Source organism: Lemur catta, chromosome 1, assembly GCF_020740605.2.
Source record: "Lemur catta isolate mLemCat1 chromosome 1, mLemCat1.pri, whole genome shotgun sequence".
Classification (NCBI taxonomy): domain Eukaryota; kingdom Metazoa; phylum Chordata; class Mammalia; order Primates; family Lemuridae; genus Lemur; species Lemur catta.
Window position 1 is genome coordinate 214,993,105 of NC_059128.1, and position 21,604 is coordinate 215,014,708.

At 35.3% G+C, this 21,604-nt stretch overlaps 1 protein-coding gene across 5 annotated transcripts in view; it reads left to right on the top strand.

Annotated features, from left to right (window-relative positions):
• Positions 1 to 21,604, top strand: part of OSTN (osteocrin) — a 112,185-nt gene that overhangs the window by 20,799 nt on the left and 69,782 nt on the right. For all 5 annotated transcript variants that reach the window (XR_006732667.1, XM_045539939.1, XM_045539938.1 and 2 more), the window contains exon 4: positions 17,522 to 17,618. Coding sequence is in view for 4 of the 5 variants with exons in the window: in XM_045539939.1 (XP_045395895.1) it covers positions 17,522 to 17,606 (85 nt within the window). In the remaining variant the exon portion in view is untranslated. The remainder of the gene's footprint in view (positions 1 to 17,521; positions 17,619 to 21,604) is intronic.

The following is a 21,604-nucleotide window of genomic DNA, read 5'->3' on the forward strand; positions in this document are numbered from 1 at the left end:
TTATCCTACCCCTCCACTCCCACCCTCCTCCTTTCTTGATTTCTCATGTCCTTTATATTGTTTTGTGACTGTGTGTTTACTTTCCAGTTACTAGTGAGAATATAGGGTGTTTGGTTTTCCATTCCTGAAGATACTTCACTTAGGATAATGGTCTCCAGTTCCATCCAGATTGTTGCAAATGACATTATTTCCTTCCTTTTTATGGCTGGGTAGTTCTCCGCGATTTATATACACATTTTCTTTATTCACTCATCCATTGATGGGCACATAGGTTGATTCCATATCTTTGCAGTTGTGAATTGTGCTGCAATAAACATATCAGTGTAGGTGTCTTTTTGATAAACTTCTTTTCCTTTGGGTAGATATCTAGCAGTACGATTGCTAGGTTGAATGGTAAGCCTACATTTATTTCTTTAAGGAGTCTCCATATTGCTTTCCATAGCGGTTGTACTCATTTGCAGTCCCACCATGAGTGCATTAAGCGTTCCTTTTTTCCTGCATCCATGTCAGCATCTATTGTTTTTGGACTTTCTAACAAAAGCCATTCTAACTGGGGTAAAGTGGTATCTCATTGTGTTTTTAATTTGCATTTCCCTGATGATTAGTGACGTTAGCATTTTTTCATATGTTTATTTGGCCATTTGTCTATCTTCTTTTAAAAAAACTTCTGTTCATGTCTTTTGCTCACTTTTTGATGGGAGTGTTTTATTGTTTGGGGGGGGGGTTGGTGATTTGTTTGAGTTCCTTGTAGATTCTGTTGCAGAAGAATGAAACAGAACCCCTATCTCTACTATAATACAAAAATTAAGTCAAGATTGATAAAAGACTTAAGTGTAAGGCATGAAACCATAAAAATTCTAGAAGGAAATGTAGGAAAAATTCCTCCAGGAATTGGCCTAGGCAAAGAATTTATGACTAAGACTCCAAAGGCAAATACAGCTGTAACAAAAATAAATAAATGGGAGTTAATTAAATTAAAAAGCTTCTAGACAGCAAAGGAAATAATGAACAGAGTGAACAGGCAACCTACAGAATAGGAGAAAATGTTTGCAAACTATACATCTGACAGAGGTCTAATATCCAGATCTTTTTAAATAGTCTTTTCTTTATAATAGCGTAGCCTATTAACAGACAGACAGATAGACCAGAACAGAAATTCAAGAAATAGACTCAATTATATTTGCAACTTTATTACATTTGAAAAACAGCATCTCATGTTAGTGAGTTAAAAGGATAGATTTGGAATAAGTGATGATGAGATATGAAAAAAATTGGTTAATTCTCAAACTATACATCATGATAAAGTCTAAATGGATTAGAGATTTAAGTGAAAAAAAAAGAGATGAGCCCATATTGTAATAGAAGAAAACATTGGTGAAATTCTATGTATAGAGAGAATACATAAACTCTTCTAAATTCTGATGCAAAATCTGGAAAAGTTTAGGAAAAAATAAGGGAAAAATTTATTATGTGTTTTTAAAAAGTTTCCACGGCAAAAGATAAGAACAAAGCAAAGTAGAAAGACAAAGAATAAACTGGAAAAAAAATGTTTGCAATTTATATCAAAGACAAAGGGTTAATATCTTCAATATATAAAGAAATTTGAAAAATAGAGAAGAAAAAGAACAAACCTATAGAGAATGGGGTAAAAACAATGGACAATTCATGGGAAAAAATGTAAATGTCTGTTAACAATGTGAAAAGATGCCAACCATTCTCATTATAAGAAAAAATATATTAAAACTTCATTAATACACTATTTCTCACCTGTTAGAATGGCAAAACATGCGTTTTTAAAAAAGCAAAATACTTAGTGAGGCTGTGAAGAAAAGACATTCCATGTGTTGCTGATTGGAATACAAAATGGATCGCTTCCTGGCCTTTTGGCTAAGACTAAGTGTGGAATACAGAATGAAATCCATATAGAGGTGAATATGGTAATATCCAGTATATTCTATGCACAGGTATGATTATATCTCTGGCAAAAGAGTATCTACTATCTGAATGACTCTTTAATGTTAGAAGAGATTGATAATTGGCCTGGAATTTTTCTAAAAAATGGTTTCTCTCCCTCGTTCACACAATCCTGAAAATATCTTACAAACAATAACAATAATAATACTCTATATTTGAATTGAATTACTACTTAACGTTTTCACTACAGTTATTCCTTTAATTCTCTCATTAATATTATGAGGTCAGCCAAGCAAGGAACGCTATTGTGTCAGCCAGGGTTCTGACAGGAAATAGGTGCCACCTTTGAAATAGGAAAATTTAAGGAGGATTTATTCAAAGGAAGACTATTTTCAAAAATCTGTATATAGGTGGATCATAATGGGTGGCACAACAGCCCAGGGCCTTGGCCTGAAGAGATGATGAAGGGAGAGGTTTCTGAAAACCAGAGAGTTGTGGAGAACCAGATGCCTTGAGGAAAGCAGTAACTTTTGTTCAGGAGCATGACGCACTGGAAGAGGTCTTCCAAGGAAGGAGCCAGGAGAAAATTATTCTGACCTCTCTCCAGTCTCTCTTCCCAAAGCTGCCTATTCTTTGACCCAAACCAAAGCCAGAGGGCACAGGAACTTTTATGGGATCCAAAAAGGTCAGCCTCCTGGGTTGAAAGTAGGGTGAGAAAAGGCAGAAAGTAGACTGGAGAGCAGAGGGAGGATATCTAGCACAATTCTGCATATTCTATAGATTCAGGTCAAGAAACACTTTGTTAGAAAGCATTATTATTATAACCGCTTAACTGAAAGAGAAGAACTCCATAGGACATAATCAGAAAAGCAATTTAACCCCTCACCCACAAGCATTCAAACCCACTCAGTGGGAGCTGTTGTTCCCCATCCCTTGGATAAACCCAATGGCAGGTACTAATGGCTCCACTGGTCACACTGAAATATTAAATAATATGAATCCCTCTGGTCAAATTTATTAGAAAAAAAACTATATTTCAATAATTAAAATAACCATTCTTATGTCTTAGCCCAAACCATGAATATCATGAAAGCATCTCCTTTCCCTATCTTGGGCCCCATTCATGATGGAAAGCTGCAGTGGGAAGGGGGTTGTAGCCGGTTTATCTTCACACGCTACCCTATGGCAGTGGGCTGCCTTTGTCTCCTTCAGAACTGAAGATGGAGATGCATGCAAGAAGTAAAACAAAGTCTTACTTACTGATACTATCATGACCTACCTTTAGTGCCCTCTGGCCTTGGTGAATGCCCCAAACTGACTCCTTATCATGGAACTATTTTGGGGTCTGCACATAACCCCCAGTGGGAACATTAACGTAGGCATCCTTGCCTCCAGCAATGCTCCTCTTCTGCAGATCAGTTATACCCCTCACCCCCATCCTATTCTCTCATCTTCTCCACTGACACCACCGTCAGCAGCCTGCTGAGTTTGCTTCACCCACCAGCCCTGGTAGAAAGCCCTGCAGGCAAGGTCCCTTTTGTAATTAACCTAGGCCAACCCTATCCACAGGCTCTGCCCAGAAAACCCACAGCCTTGACTCTGATTACTGAAAGTGAAGCTGTTCCTTGTGCAGGCATCTCTTCACTCTGCTATCAAGTTAATTCTTATGGCTTCTCACCCTTTAGATCTCATAGACACTGTTCTATTTACTCTACCATGCTTCCGTGGGTATATTTTATACTTTATGAGTGGTTTTCTAGAAGCCCTTTCCCTATATGAAGGACAAACACAAATGCTGCTGTTCTTTAATAACTTGGTCCCAAGAAATCCTTCCTTCATGATCTATTCAACATCAATCCTTTTATTGGATTAAAGTTGGAAAACATTTTGTAGCAACCTTCTTTGCTAATATTATACAAGTCTAGCACCTCACTTTGGAATGCAAGAGGTAATACTTGCCACCTACTCTTTTTGTTATCCCTCAGCCTTTCTGGGCCACAGCCAAAAACTGAGATAGAAAGAATTCCATTTTAACATACTGATAAATTCATTTTTTTTAAATCCCTATAACACCCTAAGAAGGAAGTATTATTATCCCCATTTTGTTAGTGTATTTTCAGATAGATAAAATGATTTACCTGAGATTAACTAGCTATAAATTATATGACAGGTTACCTCCAAGACCAATGACTTTCCACTTAAATAAGCTACTTCCTATAAAGAAACTAAAGCTCTGTGTGAATAAGATGCTTGTCAAGGACCAGGAACGGTGAGGTTCACTTAGGATATATGCATTAAATAAATACTTTTAGAATTTCCATACCAATGATATATGAGTTTCTATCCTAAGCTATACATATTTTGGGCTAAAGTTGAGAATAGAAGTATAAGGTTCAATTTGTCTGATATGACTGCACTTCCTGATGACAGCCCTAAGACAAAAATCCTAACATTTTATTTCCCTTTCTAATTCATTGTGAAGAAGTGCCACAGACCTAGGCCAACCTAGGCATCTCATGGTTTTTGCTGTTTCTTTCCAGCTCTTATTTGGTAATTCAAAGGAGGTAGTTCAGAATGGGGTCCATTTCAGATGTGAGACACCCAGAAAAGAGATTCAGTGTGGTACCCTTTTTTTATATGCTCCCTTTTTCTTAGTTAAAAAGCTTGGCCACACAATGGGAAACACACTGGAGTGTAATGATACTGGACCATTCTTGCCAATAACTGTTCTTTATCGCATGCTTCTTCTCACTGTTAGGGTGGAAAGCCTAGTAGGTGATCATGGTGTGGGTAGAGAAAGATTTCTGATGCAGAGATTAAGTTATAAAAGTAAAAAAGTTTATTTTATCCTTCTTAGAGGAGAGAGAAAGAGTGGGGAATGTTGGGGGAAGAGAGCAGGGAGATGGCGTGGCATCCCAAAGAAAGAGAAGGGGATGCCAGCAGGGAGACCAAGTGGCTCCCTGACTTTAAGGGGTACAAAGAGAAAAAAAAAATGATGGCTGTCAGTTGATAATAAAAAAGGCAGCAGGTGGATAACAAAAACTGCAAGGATGTCAGTCTAAAAGTTGGTTTCCTGCCCTTCTTTGGAGAAGGGATTATCACAGGAGATGTGACTCTGTCATCCAGTTATGGTTGAGGCTGTAGCTTGTTCTTCTGCTGTTTACTCAGGAACTCTGTAAGAGCAGATTCTCAAAAACCAATTTGGAAAGAGAGAGATTTACATCTCTTTTCCATCCCTTCAGCTCTTGTGCAAAACAGAACTCCTACAGGGTACCTGTTAGTCAGAGAACTCGTAGGATTGAACTTTAACTGTTCCTGGGGAAATTGTGAGATTAGGTCTTTTCCTGTTACTTTTGCAAGGCCACCCCTTTCACTCACCCCAGCTCAAGGCCACAGAATGAGACAGTCCTTTTACAGTTTCTCCTTACTCTAACTTACATATGAAGTTTCAAAACTTTCTCTCAAAAGGGATTTTACTTAATTCCATGCATAGGCTTTGTGATGTTCCTTACCCACTTCACCCCCAGAAAGAAAATTCTACAAGACATGTTTGTATAAATCCATTTGCTGGATAGAAGTTTTAAAAATTTCATTAGATCCTCAAGAAGATTCGGGAGCCAGGCAAATGGATATCCCCTCTGCCTTATGGTAAAACTCTGCAGCCATTTCCAAATTAAACATGCCCGGGTTACTTTACAGTCACTTAAACCTTATTATTTTATTCTAGTGCTCAGGGTTTCCTTCTGAATGCCTGTTTGTATGGCCCATTCCTTGAGATAATATGTCAGAAACTGATATTATTCCTAGTCAGCACTATCATCATAAATTTAACAGAACCTGTTTAACATTGAATTACCATGTTTTAGATAGAATTTCAAAAATCAAAAGTATACTTTCTGACAAGTGAAGTAGTGCTTTCTTTCATCATACTATCCCATTTATTAGGAGGAAACCACCTCTTTCCCCTCTCCATGTGAAAGAACTTCTGTTAGGGGAAGACTGACCTTTTGTCCCAGCCTGTATTCACTCCTTCCCAGAGGAGGAATAGACATTTACCTGATGGGTTGGTTTGGGAAGAGTAGTTAATACGTTCAGCTCATCCCCTTCCTTCCTGTTTTTATTGGGTAACAATGACTAGTCATGTAAATCTGTCTAATCCAGGGAGAAAACAACAGGAACCTCTTTGAAATGCAGATATAAAGCCATATTCTACATTCAACATGATCAATAATGAAAATGACATTTTGAGTACTATGCATTGATCACTCATATCTTATTTCCCTATTGTTCCCGAATGTGAACTTGGTGGGGGGGAAAAAACATTATATATTGGTCCCTTAAAATCACATCATCACTCAGATTTAATGTGGTCCTTCATCCTAACATTCTGGAGTTTGAATTTTAAATTCTAATTGTTTTAAATTTAAACATGGTTCTGTGGATTTTACAAGGCCTTGCTGAGTCCTTCATTTTGGTCTGTCCTCACACATTAGTCCTTCCAAACTTGTATATATTGATGTATCTTCCTTGCTATAGCCATTTCTCAATTTTGTACCTTAATTTTAAATTGCAGTAACCAAGATTGCAAGATTCAAGGATAATCATTTGTTTTAGTATTTTCATATGCTCCCTTAATTTCTCCTTTGTTTCCTAAGTTTTTCCTGGAACTCCCAAATTGGTGTGATCTCTTCTCTTGTGGAATCTCAGAGTACTTTGAATCTCATGGTAATAGATATCTATTGCTATGTAACAAATAACTAAAACTGAGCAGCTTAATACAACAATAAATATTTTTATTCTCACCCAGTTTCAGTGCATCAGAAATCCAGAAAAAGCTTGACTGGCTTCTTCCCACTCAAGGTCTCTTCAGAAGTTACAATAAAGATGTTGGCCAGAAAGTCAGTCATCTGAAGGTTATACTGAGGCTGGAGTATGAACTTCCAAAATGGCCCACTCACTTGGCTGAAGTCAGGAAATCTCAGTTCCTCACTGGCTCTTGGCAGAAGGCCTTAGTTCTTTGCCATGTAAACCTCTTTACAGAGCTGTTAGAGGATATTTAGGAAATGGCAGCTGGCTTCTCCCAGAGTGAGTGATCCAACAAAACAATGCAAAAGCTATAATAGCTTTCAGTACTTCAAAGAGTGTCATTTCCACAATACCTTACAGAAATCAGCCATATTCAGTGTGGAAGGAGACTACCTAATAGTAGGATTATTGGGGGCCATCCTGGAGTCTGGTTACTGCACTCATATAATATAAGCTTTATACTACAATAATTTATTTCCCTGTTTTACAAATCTAAATTACCAAACTATTTAAAAGAACATCCTTTGTCAGCTGTTACTTATTATACCCTCCCTTTTTGGATAGTACTCAGCACTGGTGGAGCTATATGACTTCCTGATGGGGCCTAGCATTTTATTGCCCCTTTAAGATGTAGCAGCAAATCTATCATTTCTAAGGAACATTCTCTATACTCTAATTCCAAGTTTCTTTCTTTAGAACTCAAAACCATAAACCAGATCAGTAAAAGTTGTTGTATTCTAATAACTGGGGGGGGGAAAGTTTTTAAGGTACACACGAAATACCTATTAAGTATAATGAAATAACATTTACGCATGAAATTAATGGAGTGCTCACTCACAAAATAAGCCTTCCAAATTTTAAAGCCATGGTTATCATACTGAACATGTTCTCCATCCATGATGTGTTTAAATAACTAAAAAAAGGGTTAGCCAAAAAAGAGGGTGCAATTCTCAACTTATTTAATGAGAATAGCTTTATCTGAATATCAAAACTGTATATGGAGATAACAAGAAAATTATAGGACAACCTCATAAATCACTATAGATGCAAAAATTTCCAACAAAATTATCAAAATAAATCCAGTAATGTATTAAAAAGATGATACAGCATTATCATGTTGGGTTTATCACGAAAATACCATATAAAGTTGATTTACTTTAGAAAATCAATTAGTGGAATTAACCAGTTGAAGATATAAATCACATTATCCCTATAGATGCAGAAATAGCATTCAATAAAGTTAAACATCTCTTCATGATTGAAATCACGAGTAAATTAATAGCAGAAGTAAAATTTTTTTAATAAAGTATGGGACACTATAAAAATCACCTACAACACATATTCTTAAGTGATACCACTTACAACAATAATAAATCCAACAAACTATAAAACATCTTTATGGAGAAAATTATAAAAATTTTATTTGAAGACATTAAAAACAACCTAAATAAATGATTTTTGATAGTAAGACTCAGTATTATAAAGATTTCAATTCTCTTGTAAGTGACTTATACCTTAGATTCAATTTTATTCCAGTCAAAACTTCAATAGGGACAGGGGCAAAGTGGCCAAATGGAAACCTCCTGCAATTGTCCCTCCACATGAACACTTAGTTCAACAACTATCCACACAAGCAAGCACCTTCAGAAAAACCAAATATCAGGTGAGTGATCATACTACCTGGTTTTAGCATCATATCAAGGAAAGAGGCACTGAAGAGGAGAGAAAAGACAGTCTTGCATTGCCTATGCCACCCCTCCCCCATCCCCCAGCAGTGCCATGACAGCATGTCACATGGAAAGAGAATCTGTGTGCCTGGGGCAGGGAGAATGCAGTTATTGTGGGGCTTTGCATTGAAACTCAGGGCCACCCTGGCACAAGAGAACACAGCACAGGGCAGAATTCTGCTGGTGCCCATGAGGGAACATTTTGAGCAGACTGGCCAGAGAGAAATCCTCAAACCTGCAACCTGACTTCCAGCTAGCCATCAGCTGACAAAAAGTAGCTGGGGCCTGGATAAAATTCGTATGGCGGTCAGGCCACAAAGGCTGCAGTCCTTGGACAATTCCTGGGACTGTACTGGTTTGGAGCCAGTGGACTTGAGGTGCACATGACCCAGTTAGACACCAGCAGCTGTGCCCAATCCAGTGCTTGTGTCACCCCTCCCCCAACTATAAACAGCATGGCTCAGGGACAGTCTTCTTCCACTCAGGGAAAGAAAGCTCAGTGGATTCTATTTTACAACTTGGTACTAGCTCAGCCACAGTAAAGTAAAGTACCAAGTACTTCTGAGTGCCCTGAGTACATGGCTTAGTTCCTGGATGCCATTTCTGGACACCCTGGGCCAGAAGGAAACATCCTGCCTTTGAAGGGAAGGACCCAATCCTGGCAGGAATCACCACCTGCTGACTAAAGAGCCCCTGGGCTTTGAATAAATATCAGAGGTAGGCAGGCAAAAGTCACCACGGCGTTTGGGCGAGACTGGACTGGTGTCAGGTATGACCTGGCCCTGGTAGCCACAAGGAAGTGCCCATGTCACTCCTCCCCCAACTCCAGCAGCCCACCACAAAGAATGAGGGAAGAGAGTGAGAGACTTTGTCTGGTAATCCAGGAAATTCTCCCATATCTTACCCAAGTCCACCAAAGCAGTACGCAAGAAGTCTGCAAAAGTCAGACTACTACTGGCTTGGGGAAACCCTAGTACTGATATGGCTGCAGTGACCAAAGATTTAGACCGCAACACTCAATTCTCTTTGAATATCTGGAAATCCTTCTGAAGAAGGACAGGTTCAAACAAGCCCAGACTGTGAATATTAAACTAAATACCTAACTCTTCAATGCTCAGACATCAACAAACATCAAGAACATCCAGGAAGACATGACCTCACAAAATGAACTAAATAAGGTACCAGTAACCAATCCTGGCATGACAGAGCTAGGTGACTTTTCAGATAAATAATTCAAAACAGCTGTCCTGAAGAAGCTCAGTGAATTTCAAGACAACACAAAGAAGGAATTCAGAAGCCTATCAGAAAAATTTAACAAAGAGTTTGAAATAATAATAAAAAAAATCAAGCAGAAATTCTAGAGCTTAAGAATTCAATTGACAAACTCAGAAATACATCAGAATCTCTCAACAGCAGAATTGACCAAGCAAAAAAAAGAATTAGTGAGCTCAAAGACAGACTATTTGAGAATACACAGTCAGAAGAGACAAAAGAAAAAACAAGAATGAAGCATGCCTATAAGATCTAGAAAACAGCCTCAAAAAAGCAAATCTACAAATTATTGGCCTTAAAGAGAAAATAGGGAGAGAGATTGGGGTAGAAAGTTTATGAAAAGAAATAATAACAGAGATGTTTCTAAACCTAGAGAAAGTTATCAATATTCAGGTACAGAAAGGTCAAGAACACCAAGCAGATTAAACCCAAACAAGACTACCTCAAGGTATTTCAAACTCAAGCTCCAAAGATCATGGATAAAGAAAAGGTTCTGAGGGAAGGAAGAAAAAATTAAAAAACAACATATAAAGGAGCTCTAATATGTCTGGCAGCAGATTTCTCAGTGGAAACCTTTACAACTCAACAGAGAGTGGCATGACATACACAAATTGCTGAAGGAAAAAACCTTAACCCTAGAATATTATATCCTGCAAAAAGATCCCTCAAACATAAAGGAAAAATAAAGACTTTTCCAGACAAACAAAAGCTGAGGGATTTCATCAACACTGGACAGACCTGCACTCCGATGTTTATTGCAGCACTATTCACACTAGCCAATATATAGAATCAACCTAAGTTTCCATCAATGGAAAAATGGATAAAAAATTGTAGTACATATACACAATGGAATATTATATAGTTACAAAAAAGAATGAAATCCTGCCATTTGCAACAACATGGATGGAACTGGAGAACCTTATATGTTAAGTGAAAATAAGCCAAACACAGAAAGACAAATCTCACGTGTTCTCAATCATATGTGGGAGCTCAATATTAAAAACAATTGATTTCATAGACACAGAGAGTAGAATGATAGTTACCAGAGGCTGGCAAGGGTAGCAGGGAGGGGGAGATTAAGTGGAGATGGTCAATGGGTACAAAAATATAGTTAGATAGTCAGACAAAATGAATAATATTTGATAGCACAACAAAGTGACCATAATCAACAATAAGTTAGGGCATACTTTAAAATAACTAGAAGAGTGGAATTGGTATGTTCCTAGTACAAAGAAATGCTAAATGCCTGAAGTGATGGATACCCCAATTACCCTGATTTGATTAATTCATATTGTATGCCTGTATCAAAACATCACATGTACCTTAAAAAGATATAAAACTATTATGTACCCATAATAATTAAAAATAATATATATATTAGAAAAAATCTGTAATAAGATTTTCCATGGAACTTGACTAGCTGAATCTAAAATTATTAATAATTAAACATGCATTTTTTAAAAAAGAAACATGATCTTTCCTTACCCCAAAATAAAAATCAATTTCAAAGTATGAAAAATTTAAATATGAGTGGCAAAACTACAAAAAATATTTTAAGGTAACATAGAAGAATATCTTCATAATATTTGGGTAAAGATAATTTATTAAATGAGATGCAAAGATATTGATAAATTCTAAAACAATATCAAAGACTTCCATAAAAAAATAAAGAAAGATGGAAGAAGTTATCTGAATATATATATATATATATATATAACTGACAAAGTCCAGAATATTCAAAGCCCTCCTACCAATCAATATTTAAAAGAAAAACAAGCCAATAGAAAAATAGGCAACAGATTTAAACAGGCACTTCCAAAAGAAGAAATTCAAGTGGACAATAAAATGAAAAGATGAGCAACTGCTTTAGTATTTAGGGAAAATAAATTAAAACCACAATGAAATATGATTACTATGTATTAGTTTGACAAAATTAAAAGTCCTACAATACAAAGATTGGCATAGATTTGAAATAATAGGAACTGTCATACATTGCTCTTGGGTATATAAATTTGTACAACTTTGGAAAACAGTCTGAAACTATGTAATAAAATTAAATATAGGTATAGCTAGCAGTCCTCCTTTTGAAAATATAGTGTGGAGAAATGAAATGAGTACCAAAGGCATGTGTAAGAAAATTTTCAGCTGAACAGTACATAACAACAACAAAAAGGAAATACTTCAAATTTCCATCCACAGTAGAATGGATAAACAAACTTTTGTATATTCATGCAGTGAAATATTACACAGCCGTGAAAAAGGAACTACAGCTCCATATGTCAACATGGACAAATCTCAAAACACATAATATTTGCTGAAAGAATTAGAGAAAAATTCACATATGATTTCTTTTATTTTTTCCAGCTTTATTGAGGTTGATTCACAAATAAAAATTGTACAGATTAAGTGTATACAACATGAAGTTTTAATATATGTAAACATTGTGAAATGATTACCAAAATCATATATCCCTCACCTCACAATTACCTTTTATTGTGGTAAAAACAATTGAGATCTGCTCTCTTAGTGCAGTTCAAGTATACATTATTAACATGATGAATCATATTAATAAGAATGTTATATTAATGTTATTATTAACTATAGTCACCAAGGTATATATAAAGTCTCCAGTACATAATTCTTTTTAAGTAAAATTCTAGAAGTGTCTAAACTAATCAACAGATATTTAGGGAATATATACATAGATTATAAGATAATAAGAAACATCAAGGGAACAATTAGAACAAAATTTAGTCTACAGATTATCTCTGGGACTGAGCCATGGGAGGGATGCAGTTTTGGAGGGGGAACATCTGGGATACTTAAAGTGCTGGTGATAGTCTATTTCTTATGCTGGTTCTGGGAATAGGGATGTTCATTTCTGTTTTCTTTAAATTGAGCATAAATTTATAGACTTTTCATATGTGTAAAGTGATTCTCAGTAAAAAGTTTAAATACAATTTTTCTAACTGCTTTTTTAGAAGTGGACTTATCCAAGAATATAAATGTTAAGGAAAACCCTATTTCACACACAAAGTCTATATTTTAGTGTAAAGATTAAAGTTCTGTTCAAAATGAACAATCCAGTCATTCTATTTATTTAGTTTGATAGACATTCTATGTCTTTAAACTACTTACAGAAAATTTTAGAATGATAAAGGTGGATTATTTTAAATGCATATATGATACAAGCCGTGTCATACCATTATTTTGTCACAAGAGGGACTAGATAGTCAGAAAGTACTGCTTTGCCTTTTGGTCTTAAGAATATTTCTCTACCTAACATTTATTTTGTACACACTACATTCAGTGTATGTGTTATACAGTGTAGTACTAGTATACATTCATATCAGTAAAAATGTTAAAATAGCTACTAGCTTGCCATTTTACTTCTGAATGGATATAGATTGCATAGAAATTATTTAATTTACTGAACTATTATGTTTTTTTATTTATGTGCTTTATGAAAATAATTGTTTTCATTTTGTATTAGTGCTAAAAATTTAAAACACTAAATGCATTTTATTTGTATTTGTTTTATTTATTTTTCTTATTTGATTTCTAAATACCTGTGAGCATTTGCAACCAGCTCCAATTCTGATAGAATGAATCAAAGTAATTATGGATCTATTGCTAGAATAACATGCACAATCTAAGTCTCTATCAACTTGACCAGCAGTTTTCTTTCACAGTCTGCTCTGAGCAACCTAAAGTGTTTCTGGAAGTTCTTTGAGGAGCCACTATATATGGAGAGATGGGGGTACTGCGACAATTCTTCACTTAACTTTTTAGATATTGCTCTCTTTCATAAAGCTTTTATTTGTGGAAATATTAATAGTAAGCTACAAATAGTTTGAAAACCATTGGACTAGACTGGTAGGAAACAACAGTATCATTTAAAATGTGTAAAATGTTTTCACGTGTGCTGCCTCATTAGCTTTTTTCAATGTAAAATGTGAACTCTGAGAGGTAATATATGTCTTATTCAGCACTGTATCCCCAGTGCAGAGACCGAATACATATGGTTATCACAAAACAATCAAATATTAATCAACAAATAAGTATGTTAAATGAATAAACAGCTCCAAAAGATAGGCACAGCAAGTATCCTCTGAATTCTATCAAAAGGGAAAGAGTAGCTTACAATAACAGACTTTCAGAGAGCTACACTATAAGCAAGTAAAAGAATCAAGAAGAACCCAAATCCTCCATCTCCTGGTTCCTAATACTTTCTGGATCATATCTAGGGGAAAGAAAGAAAGGAGAAAAGGAAGGAAGGAAGGCAGGGAGGGAGGGAGGGGAGTTTGCTTTCCACTATCCTACAGCTGCCTCTCAATTGCCTGAGCAGGAAAAGATCAACTGTGGTAAAGCAAGAAAGGAAAATGCTATTTTCATTTATTTTACATTCATCTTTGAAAAAATAAATTGATAGTAGGGACCAATAAATTTTCTGTTTTAATCATACTTCTCTTTAAAAGAAGCAAAAGGGTTATTTTTTCCTGACAACATTTATTCTTAAAGAAGCCTTAAGAGATCAGTACACATGTCATATGATTCCTTTTCCCAGCTGCTATTTCCTTCCCTTCTCACAAGTTCTTTAAATTCCTGAATGGGGTTGGTTTTTCACTTCCTCTCATTCAAGTTGTTAGCAGAATTTAGTGCCTTTCAATTGTATGACTGAGGTCCCCATTTGCTTCCAGAACTCCTAGAGGCCATAGCATTCCTTGATACATGACCCTTTCCTCCATTTTCAAAGCTAGCAATGGTGGTGAAGTCCTCAGATTGCTGTTCTTGTCCAACTCTTCTTCAGTCATCATCTACTTTTGCAGACTCCAATGACTAGATTTGTCCCACCCAGATAATCCAGTGTAATCTTTCTAGTTCAAGATCCTTAACCTTATTTCTATCTGCAAAATTGTTTTTGCTATGTAAAGTGACATACTTATGAATTCTGGGGATTATGAAGTAGACATCTTTGGAAAGCCATTATTCTGACTACCACAACGAGAACAACCATTTAAAGTTAGAGTCTATAAATTTACTTATGTAATGTTATAAATATAATTAAAAATGTAAAGGAGACAATTTTTCTTTTCTTTCAATAGCCATTATTTATAATTACATCAAACCATGACTGATATGCATAGTTTCTAATGACTCTTGACCATGAATTTTATGCTAGTCTTACAAATAGCATGTTTATAAATAGTATGTTTCCCAATTGGTTATCAAGTTGAAAAATATGTAGCCAATTTGTTATCAAGAAATCTAGAAGTACAAACAATAGATACCACTTACAAGGATATGTATTCCAGAAATCTAAAGAAAGGAGGCAGGGGTGTGGATAGGGTAAGGATAAGCATTAAATATTGTTTTCCTAGATTTTTCCCACCTAAGTAACTGATCAAATTGTTGTCTACAAGATAAAGTCTTATAAAGATCGAACATATAGTCAATGCAGATAACAAAACCAAGAGCCAACCTAGAAAGGAAGATAGATGTGAATCAACAGAAAAGAAAGCTGAATAAGTTTAAAAACATAAAGCAGCCCTATTCCTATAATATCACTTGAGGATAAGCACCATTTCAGGTTCCAAGTCTCTTTTATCATTCTTGTATATACACTACCAGGCACAGCACCTGGCATGTAGAAGGCACTAAGTAAATATTGAGTGTCTTCAAGTTATTTTAATTAGAATTAATCAATGCTTATAGATTTTTATGTGCAAATTACAGCAATGAAAATCTCTCATGTTTCCATTGTTCTCCACACTTTTCAAAGCCTTTTAATACATTATTTACTTAATAGTAATATCAGGAATACTAATAAGACCTGGTAGTCAAGGTAAAAACTTGGCATCAGTAAAAACGAAAGATTTTTCCTCTAGTATTTGCATTAAGTCATTATCAGTCTGAGAGTAGTCAGTTACAGGTTTTTGAAGTCAAAGACTATTTCTGATTCATCTCTCCCAAGACAGACACAAAAAGAACCTTATGCATAGTAAATACACTGTAAATTATAATAAGAAAACAATCATTCTGTGAAAGAGTAAATTTAAAAAAAAAGAAAAACAATTGAATGACAATAGGAAAAACCTCAAAGATATTGTGATTTTCATTCATTTTTAGTGTTTAAATTATGTAGTATGGATTAACAATATAATGCAAGTAATTAGAAAAGAACTAAAGAAGCTATTGAAAATGTTCTGAAACAAATTGGTTTTTAACTCTTTAAGCTCCTGAAAATTAAACTGTCTTGTAAGGCACGAAGTCTCACACCACTGAAATTTTCAAGCAATGAACTGTATGTATCTTTACCAGTCAAAAAATGAAAGTTGAAATCCTTGCATTTGGTGAAAGAATAACCTTTAAGATTCTTTCTCATTCCAAAAGTATTATGACTGCTGGTACTGTTCTGTTTCTTGATTCGGGAGCTTGCGTTTGTAGTCTGTACGTTGCCATAATATGCTCTCTTTTCTGTTCTCTTTTCTGCGCATATAAATCAACAAAAAGCCTAGCATATCTAAAAGCCAATTACTTTTAGCTTTGAGATAAGTAACTTACTTACATAGGCTTCTTAGCTTCTCCTGCCTGTCTCTTTCTTCATTAAGAAGACACACTTCTCTTAACTCCAACGCCAGTGAAAGTTACACACTCAAAGTTCTGGGACCTGTCCTGTTAGTACTTCGGTTTGACAGAACTAAGTGATGATGATAATAACAAATCAAATAAAAATATTTCTAGAACGTTTTTTTTTTATTTTTAAAGGGATAATTTATAGAAAACATAAGCTGGAAGGTACATTATGCCGCTGGTAGCTCTCTGTGAAATTTTTAAACTTCATTTTAATAATGAAGCTGTTTAATTGTTTTTGAACAATATTCAACATAGAGAATGTATAGGCAGACGTAGACCATCACATACACAGCTTCTCAGAGTGAAGTCCAAGTAAAGACATGGGAGGCACGCTTACTCTGCATTCAGTTTTAGCATCGGTACTCTCTCCTCTCCCAACATCATCCTTCCTCGGAAGAACTCCTTTCTGAAGCAGATGTCGGGGGAAAAAAAAACTTGATTTAGTCTACTCTTCCTCAATTAACAAAAAAAAAACCAAAATCTGAAGCAGGGAAGGGATTTTCCCTAACTAAAGCACTTAGTTGGCAGATTAGTATGCTGACAAGACCTGGCTTTTCATGTGGTCTATTTGAATTTAGATAAGTTAACTTCTTTAAGCCTCAGTTTTCTCAATGTAAATTGGAGGTAGTAATACCTAACCTACTTCTACAGATGTTGAAAATATTAGATACTAGGCCGGGCGCGGTGGCTCACGCCTGTAATCCTAGCTCTGGGAGGCCGAGGCGGGTGGATCGCTCGAGGTCAGGAGTTCGAGACCAGCCTGAGCAAGAGTGAGACCCCGTCTCTACTAAAAATAGAAGGAAATTATCTGGCCAACTAAAAAATATATATACAAAAAAATTAGCCGGGCATGGTGGCTCATGCCTGTAGTCCCAGCTACTAGGGAGGCTGAGGCAGTAGGATCGCTTAAGCCCAGGAGTTTGAGGTTGCTGTGAGCTAGGCTGATGCCACGGCACTCACTCTAGCCCGGGCAACAAAGTGACACTCTGTCTCAAAAAAAAAAAAAAAAAGAAAATATTAGATACTGTCTGGCACATAGCAGGTACTGGTGAACAGTAACCATCATCTTTATTCCAACTCTCGAAGAAAGCATGAAATAAAAGAACAAAAGTAATGACTGATAACTTGGACTTTAGCTAACAAATGTCCTCCTTGGTTTGTTTCAGAAAAGTAGTGGACCATCCAAAAAAGCGATTTGGTATTCCCATAGATCGGATTGGTAGAAACCGGCTTTCAAACTCAAGAGGCTAATCGATTCCAATTGTGAGTACAATTTAAATAAGTAAGAATGTGTGCAGGCCTTTGATTAACATTTCATCAAGGACTAATCAATTCAAATCCCCCTCTTAATTTCTTATCTTACAAATCCACAATTTCAAACTTTTCTATATTCAATTGGCATAGTATGTTAATATTGAATAATCGCCCACAAAATTAGTGATTTAGCTATTTTTACAGAGTCCTGTTTAATTATTGAGTATTAATATGCAAACAAGGGTTAAGATTGTAATTAACATATTAAATCACTTTCCTAAATATACATTAATGTATAGCAATCCCTGTGCTATGAAGAAGACACATTTCTGTGATACATATCATTTTGTTGCCAATAAATACATTACCATGATAACATGGAACATACAGGAGAGAATGATGTAGCAGTTATTAAAGTATTAGCCATGAAATCAAAACACCTTATCCAAATCCTGGTTCTGTCACTCATTCATTGTCTTATCTCTGTCAAGATACCTTATTTTTCTACATTGTGTATATATTGATAATAAGAGTAATATTATGAAGATTAAATTAGATGTTTGTGGTAGTCCAAGAATGTACTGGACACACAATAAATGCAAGGAATAACAGTTTATACTACAGTTCTGAAAATTTACTCTGTGCTGGGCCCTACACTTAGTGCTTTACATGTATTGCTTCATTTAATCGCTTTGTTTCACAAAGTAGTACTATTACTATCTCTAGTAGCTTGAGAAGTAGTATAATGTAAGGGGTAATGGTGCCAGCTAGGGAGATTAGACTTCATGGGTTCAAATACCAAGCCATCTATTGCTAGCTGTGTGAACTTGCTTAAATTCTGAAACCCTCCTCCATAAAATTAGAATAATAATTTCTATCACATAGCATTGTCCTGAGGACTACATGAATAGATACATATTAAATACTTAAAATAGTACCTGATATATATTAAGTACTTAATAATCATTAGTAATTATTATTACACAAATAAGTGGAAGGCTTAGAAATATTAACTTACAATGCCACATAGAGTATAAGTGATGCAAATAGAATTAAAATCCAGAAGGCTTAAATCCTGAGTTTATATGCTAAACACTATATTTAGTCATGCATATTATATATTTTAAACACTAAATAAATGTTTCTTGAATCTGAAATCTTGGTAATATGTTTTCTCCCAATAAGGCTTATAGAAGGTGCATCCTCCCTCCCAAACAAATAAGACAACCTGGAATTGCTCTAACAATATCAGGCTAGAGAAGAGGGAATTCTCCTTCTTTTCTCAAGATGATCTTCAGACTAATGATACAGAGACCCTCTAAGCATCACATTAGCCCTGATCTCTTAATTTAAATCACCCAATTTTATTCCTCATCCTCAAATGCTCTAAAGCCACAATGAGTAGTCAATATTTTACCTCTACTCTCATTCTCAGAATAACTTAACTAAAAGAAATTTGTGTCTCATGGAGTTGTTGTTTAACAAAGTTCTCAAATTACTGAATGCCTATAAATACAAGAGGATTTATTGAATACTTCCAAGAACACTGCCTTTTGCAGCACCATCTTCAAAACTCAGATTGAGCTTTATTTTTTTCATATCTAGAGATGTACAAAGTATCGTCACACTTCAGGGTTGTTAAAATCTGCCACATTATATCTGAGTAGGAAATAGCTAATCGCTATTAAAAACCAAGCAACTCTTTAAATCAGGGTCATGATACTCCAGTTTCTTGATGTATGGAGAACACTATGACACTGAGATTAAAATAATTAACCTTAACTGGTTTACATACCTTTGCCACCCTTGATTATCACCCATTTTAACATTTCTGAATTCAACCAAAACAGTGTTATGATAAACAAATCACATAGGGAACTTGTTTTCATGTGAATTTTCATGTGAAGTCTTAGACCATAGAAACTTCAGATAGCTACTAAACTATGAAGAGAGTTGAATTAATATAGTGTTTCTTGAATCACTGTTGGGTTAAATCCAAATTTGTATATTTTGTCCTTCTCTTAGCAAACTTTGTTGAGCATCTTGATAATCTCTGTCCTTATTATTAAAATCTGGAGATAGTAACATCACAAAAGAGTAGGTTTAGAGAAGGACTCATCAAATATTTTCTCTTTCCCTTTTGTCAATCATTGTGGGTTCATCTTCTCAACTATTGTTTCTATTTATTAATATTATTTCCCACCACTATCACCAAGATTTCCCATATGGTTTTTACTTCCTCATGTGGTTTCATGTTTTATTTCATGAATAACAAAACCAATCATGAAATAATAATTTATTTCTAATTTCCAATCAAATTTTCAGAGTTATTTTTGATAATATTTTCCTACGGTCACAATATTTCTTTTAAATAGGGGATGTAATATGTGCATCATTTAGTAGATTATATGTTAAGAATCATTACATAATGTTCACAGAGTCATCGAGCTTAGTGATTCAAGAACATAAACTTTCATTTCATTGAAACCCAGTTTTTAAACAATTCAGGAGCTGGAGCTGTGAGAGGACACTGATTTGCCCAAAATTTGATAGACTATTGGGCAGAGCAAGATCTAGGACTCAAGTCTTTGGACTTCTAGTTCAACATTCTCTTCATGACCCAAAAGGTCTTAAGTGCTAAATTTTCATTGTGGGATGCTAAGTTCACTGGTTATACATTTCTAAAGCAAACAAAAATGGTATTTCAGACTTCAGTAAAACCTTTCACTTCTGTGAGGGTTGATGTATTCTCTTTTAGAGCAGGTCAATTTGTGAGTTTTCACCTTCTAGGTTTCATTTTAAGTCTTCACACTAAAAATGAAACTGGTACCTAATCAGGGAAGTTTTGCTTGGTTTGAGGTCAAGTCTAGATACAGTTGCTGTGTGCTACCTAGTTTCCACACCAAACGCTAATCTCTTCCCTGATACCTGTTTTGGAAAGGAAGATAATCTGATATTTATGCAATGGCTTCTTCAAACCATTACTATGTTTTACCAAAACTTTGAGTTTTTAATAGGCTTTAGTTCTAAATGACTCAAATTCAAAGAAGTATTTTGTCTAAGGTTTCATAGCTTCTTCTCTAGATGACAAATTCTCAGTCTTTGCCATTGAATTCAGGATGTCTACTTGATGAAATTAGAAATTTGACCATTAATTGAACTATCGCTTGGTGCCACATGCATTAAAACTTTTCTTTCAATAAAGTGAGGCACATGTTTGCTGTTTTATACCGACAATTTTTATTATAGAGCAATATTAGTACACTATCATTCAAATAAATTAATATAACTCTCAAATACAGCAGGAATATCATGTTTAAATACCAGGATATGGTTGGATCCTTTTAACATGAGCAAAATGTATAAAATTATCTTTATGTTATCACAACAATAAACAGAAAGTAGTAGTCAGTTCTCTTTATCCTTTTGTTTCATGGAAGCATCCTTTGAACCAAGATTGAAAACTAAAGCAAAATATACTATATTAGGTACCTGAAGATAAGAATTGTGAAAAAGTATTTTATAATTTTTATTAAAACTTGAGGCCGGGTGCGGTGGCTCACGCCTGTAATCCTAGCACTCTGGGAGGCCGAGGCGGGTGGATCACTCGAGGTCAGGAGTTCGAGACCAGCAAGAGCGAGACCCCGTCTCTACTAAAAATAGAAAGAAATTATCTGGCAAACTAAAATATATATATAGAAAAAATTAGCCGGGCATGGTGGCGCATGCCTGTAGTCCCAGCTACTGGGGAGGCTGAGGCAGTAGGATCGCTTAAGCCCAGGAGTTTGAGGTTGCTGTGAGCTAGGCTGACGCCATGGCACTCACTCTAGCCTGGGCAACACAGAGAGACTCTGTCTCAAAAAAAAAAAAAACTTGAGCATAAGCACCTAGCTTATATGTTTAAAAAATTCTTTTTAATGCATTTTAACCTAAAATTATCATTCTGCATTATTGTCTTTGAAATAAAAACATTCCATATAAATAAAAGCCATAAT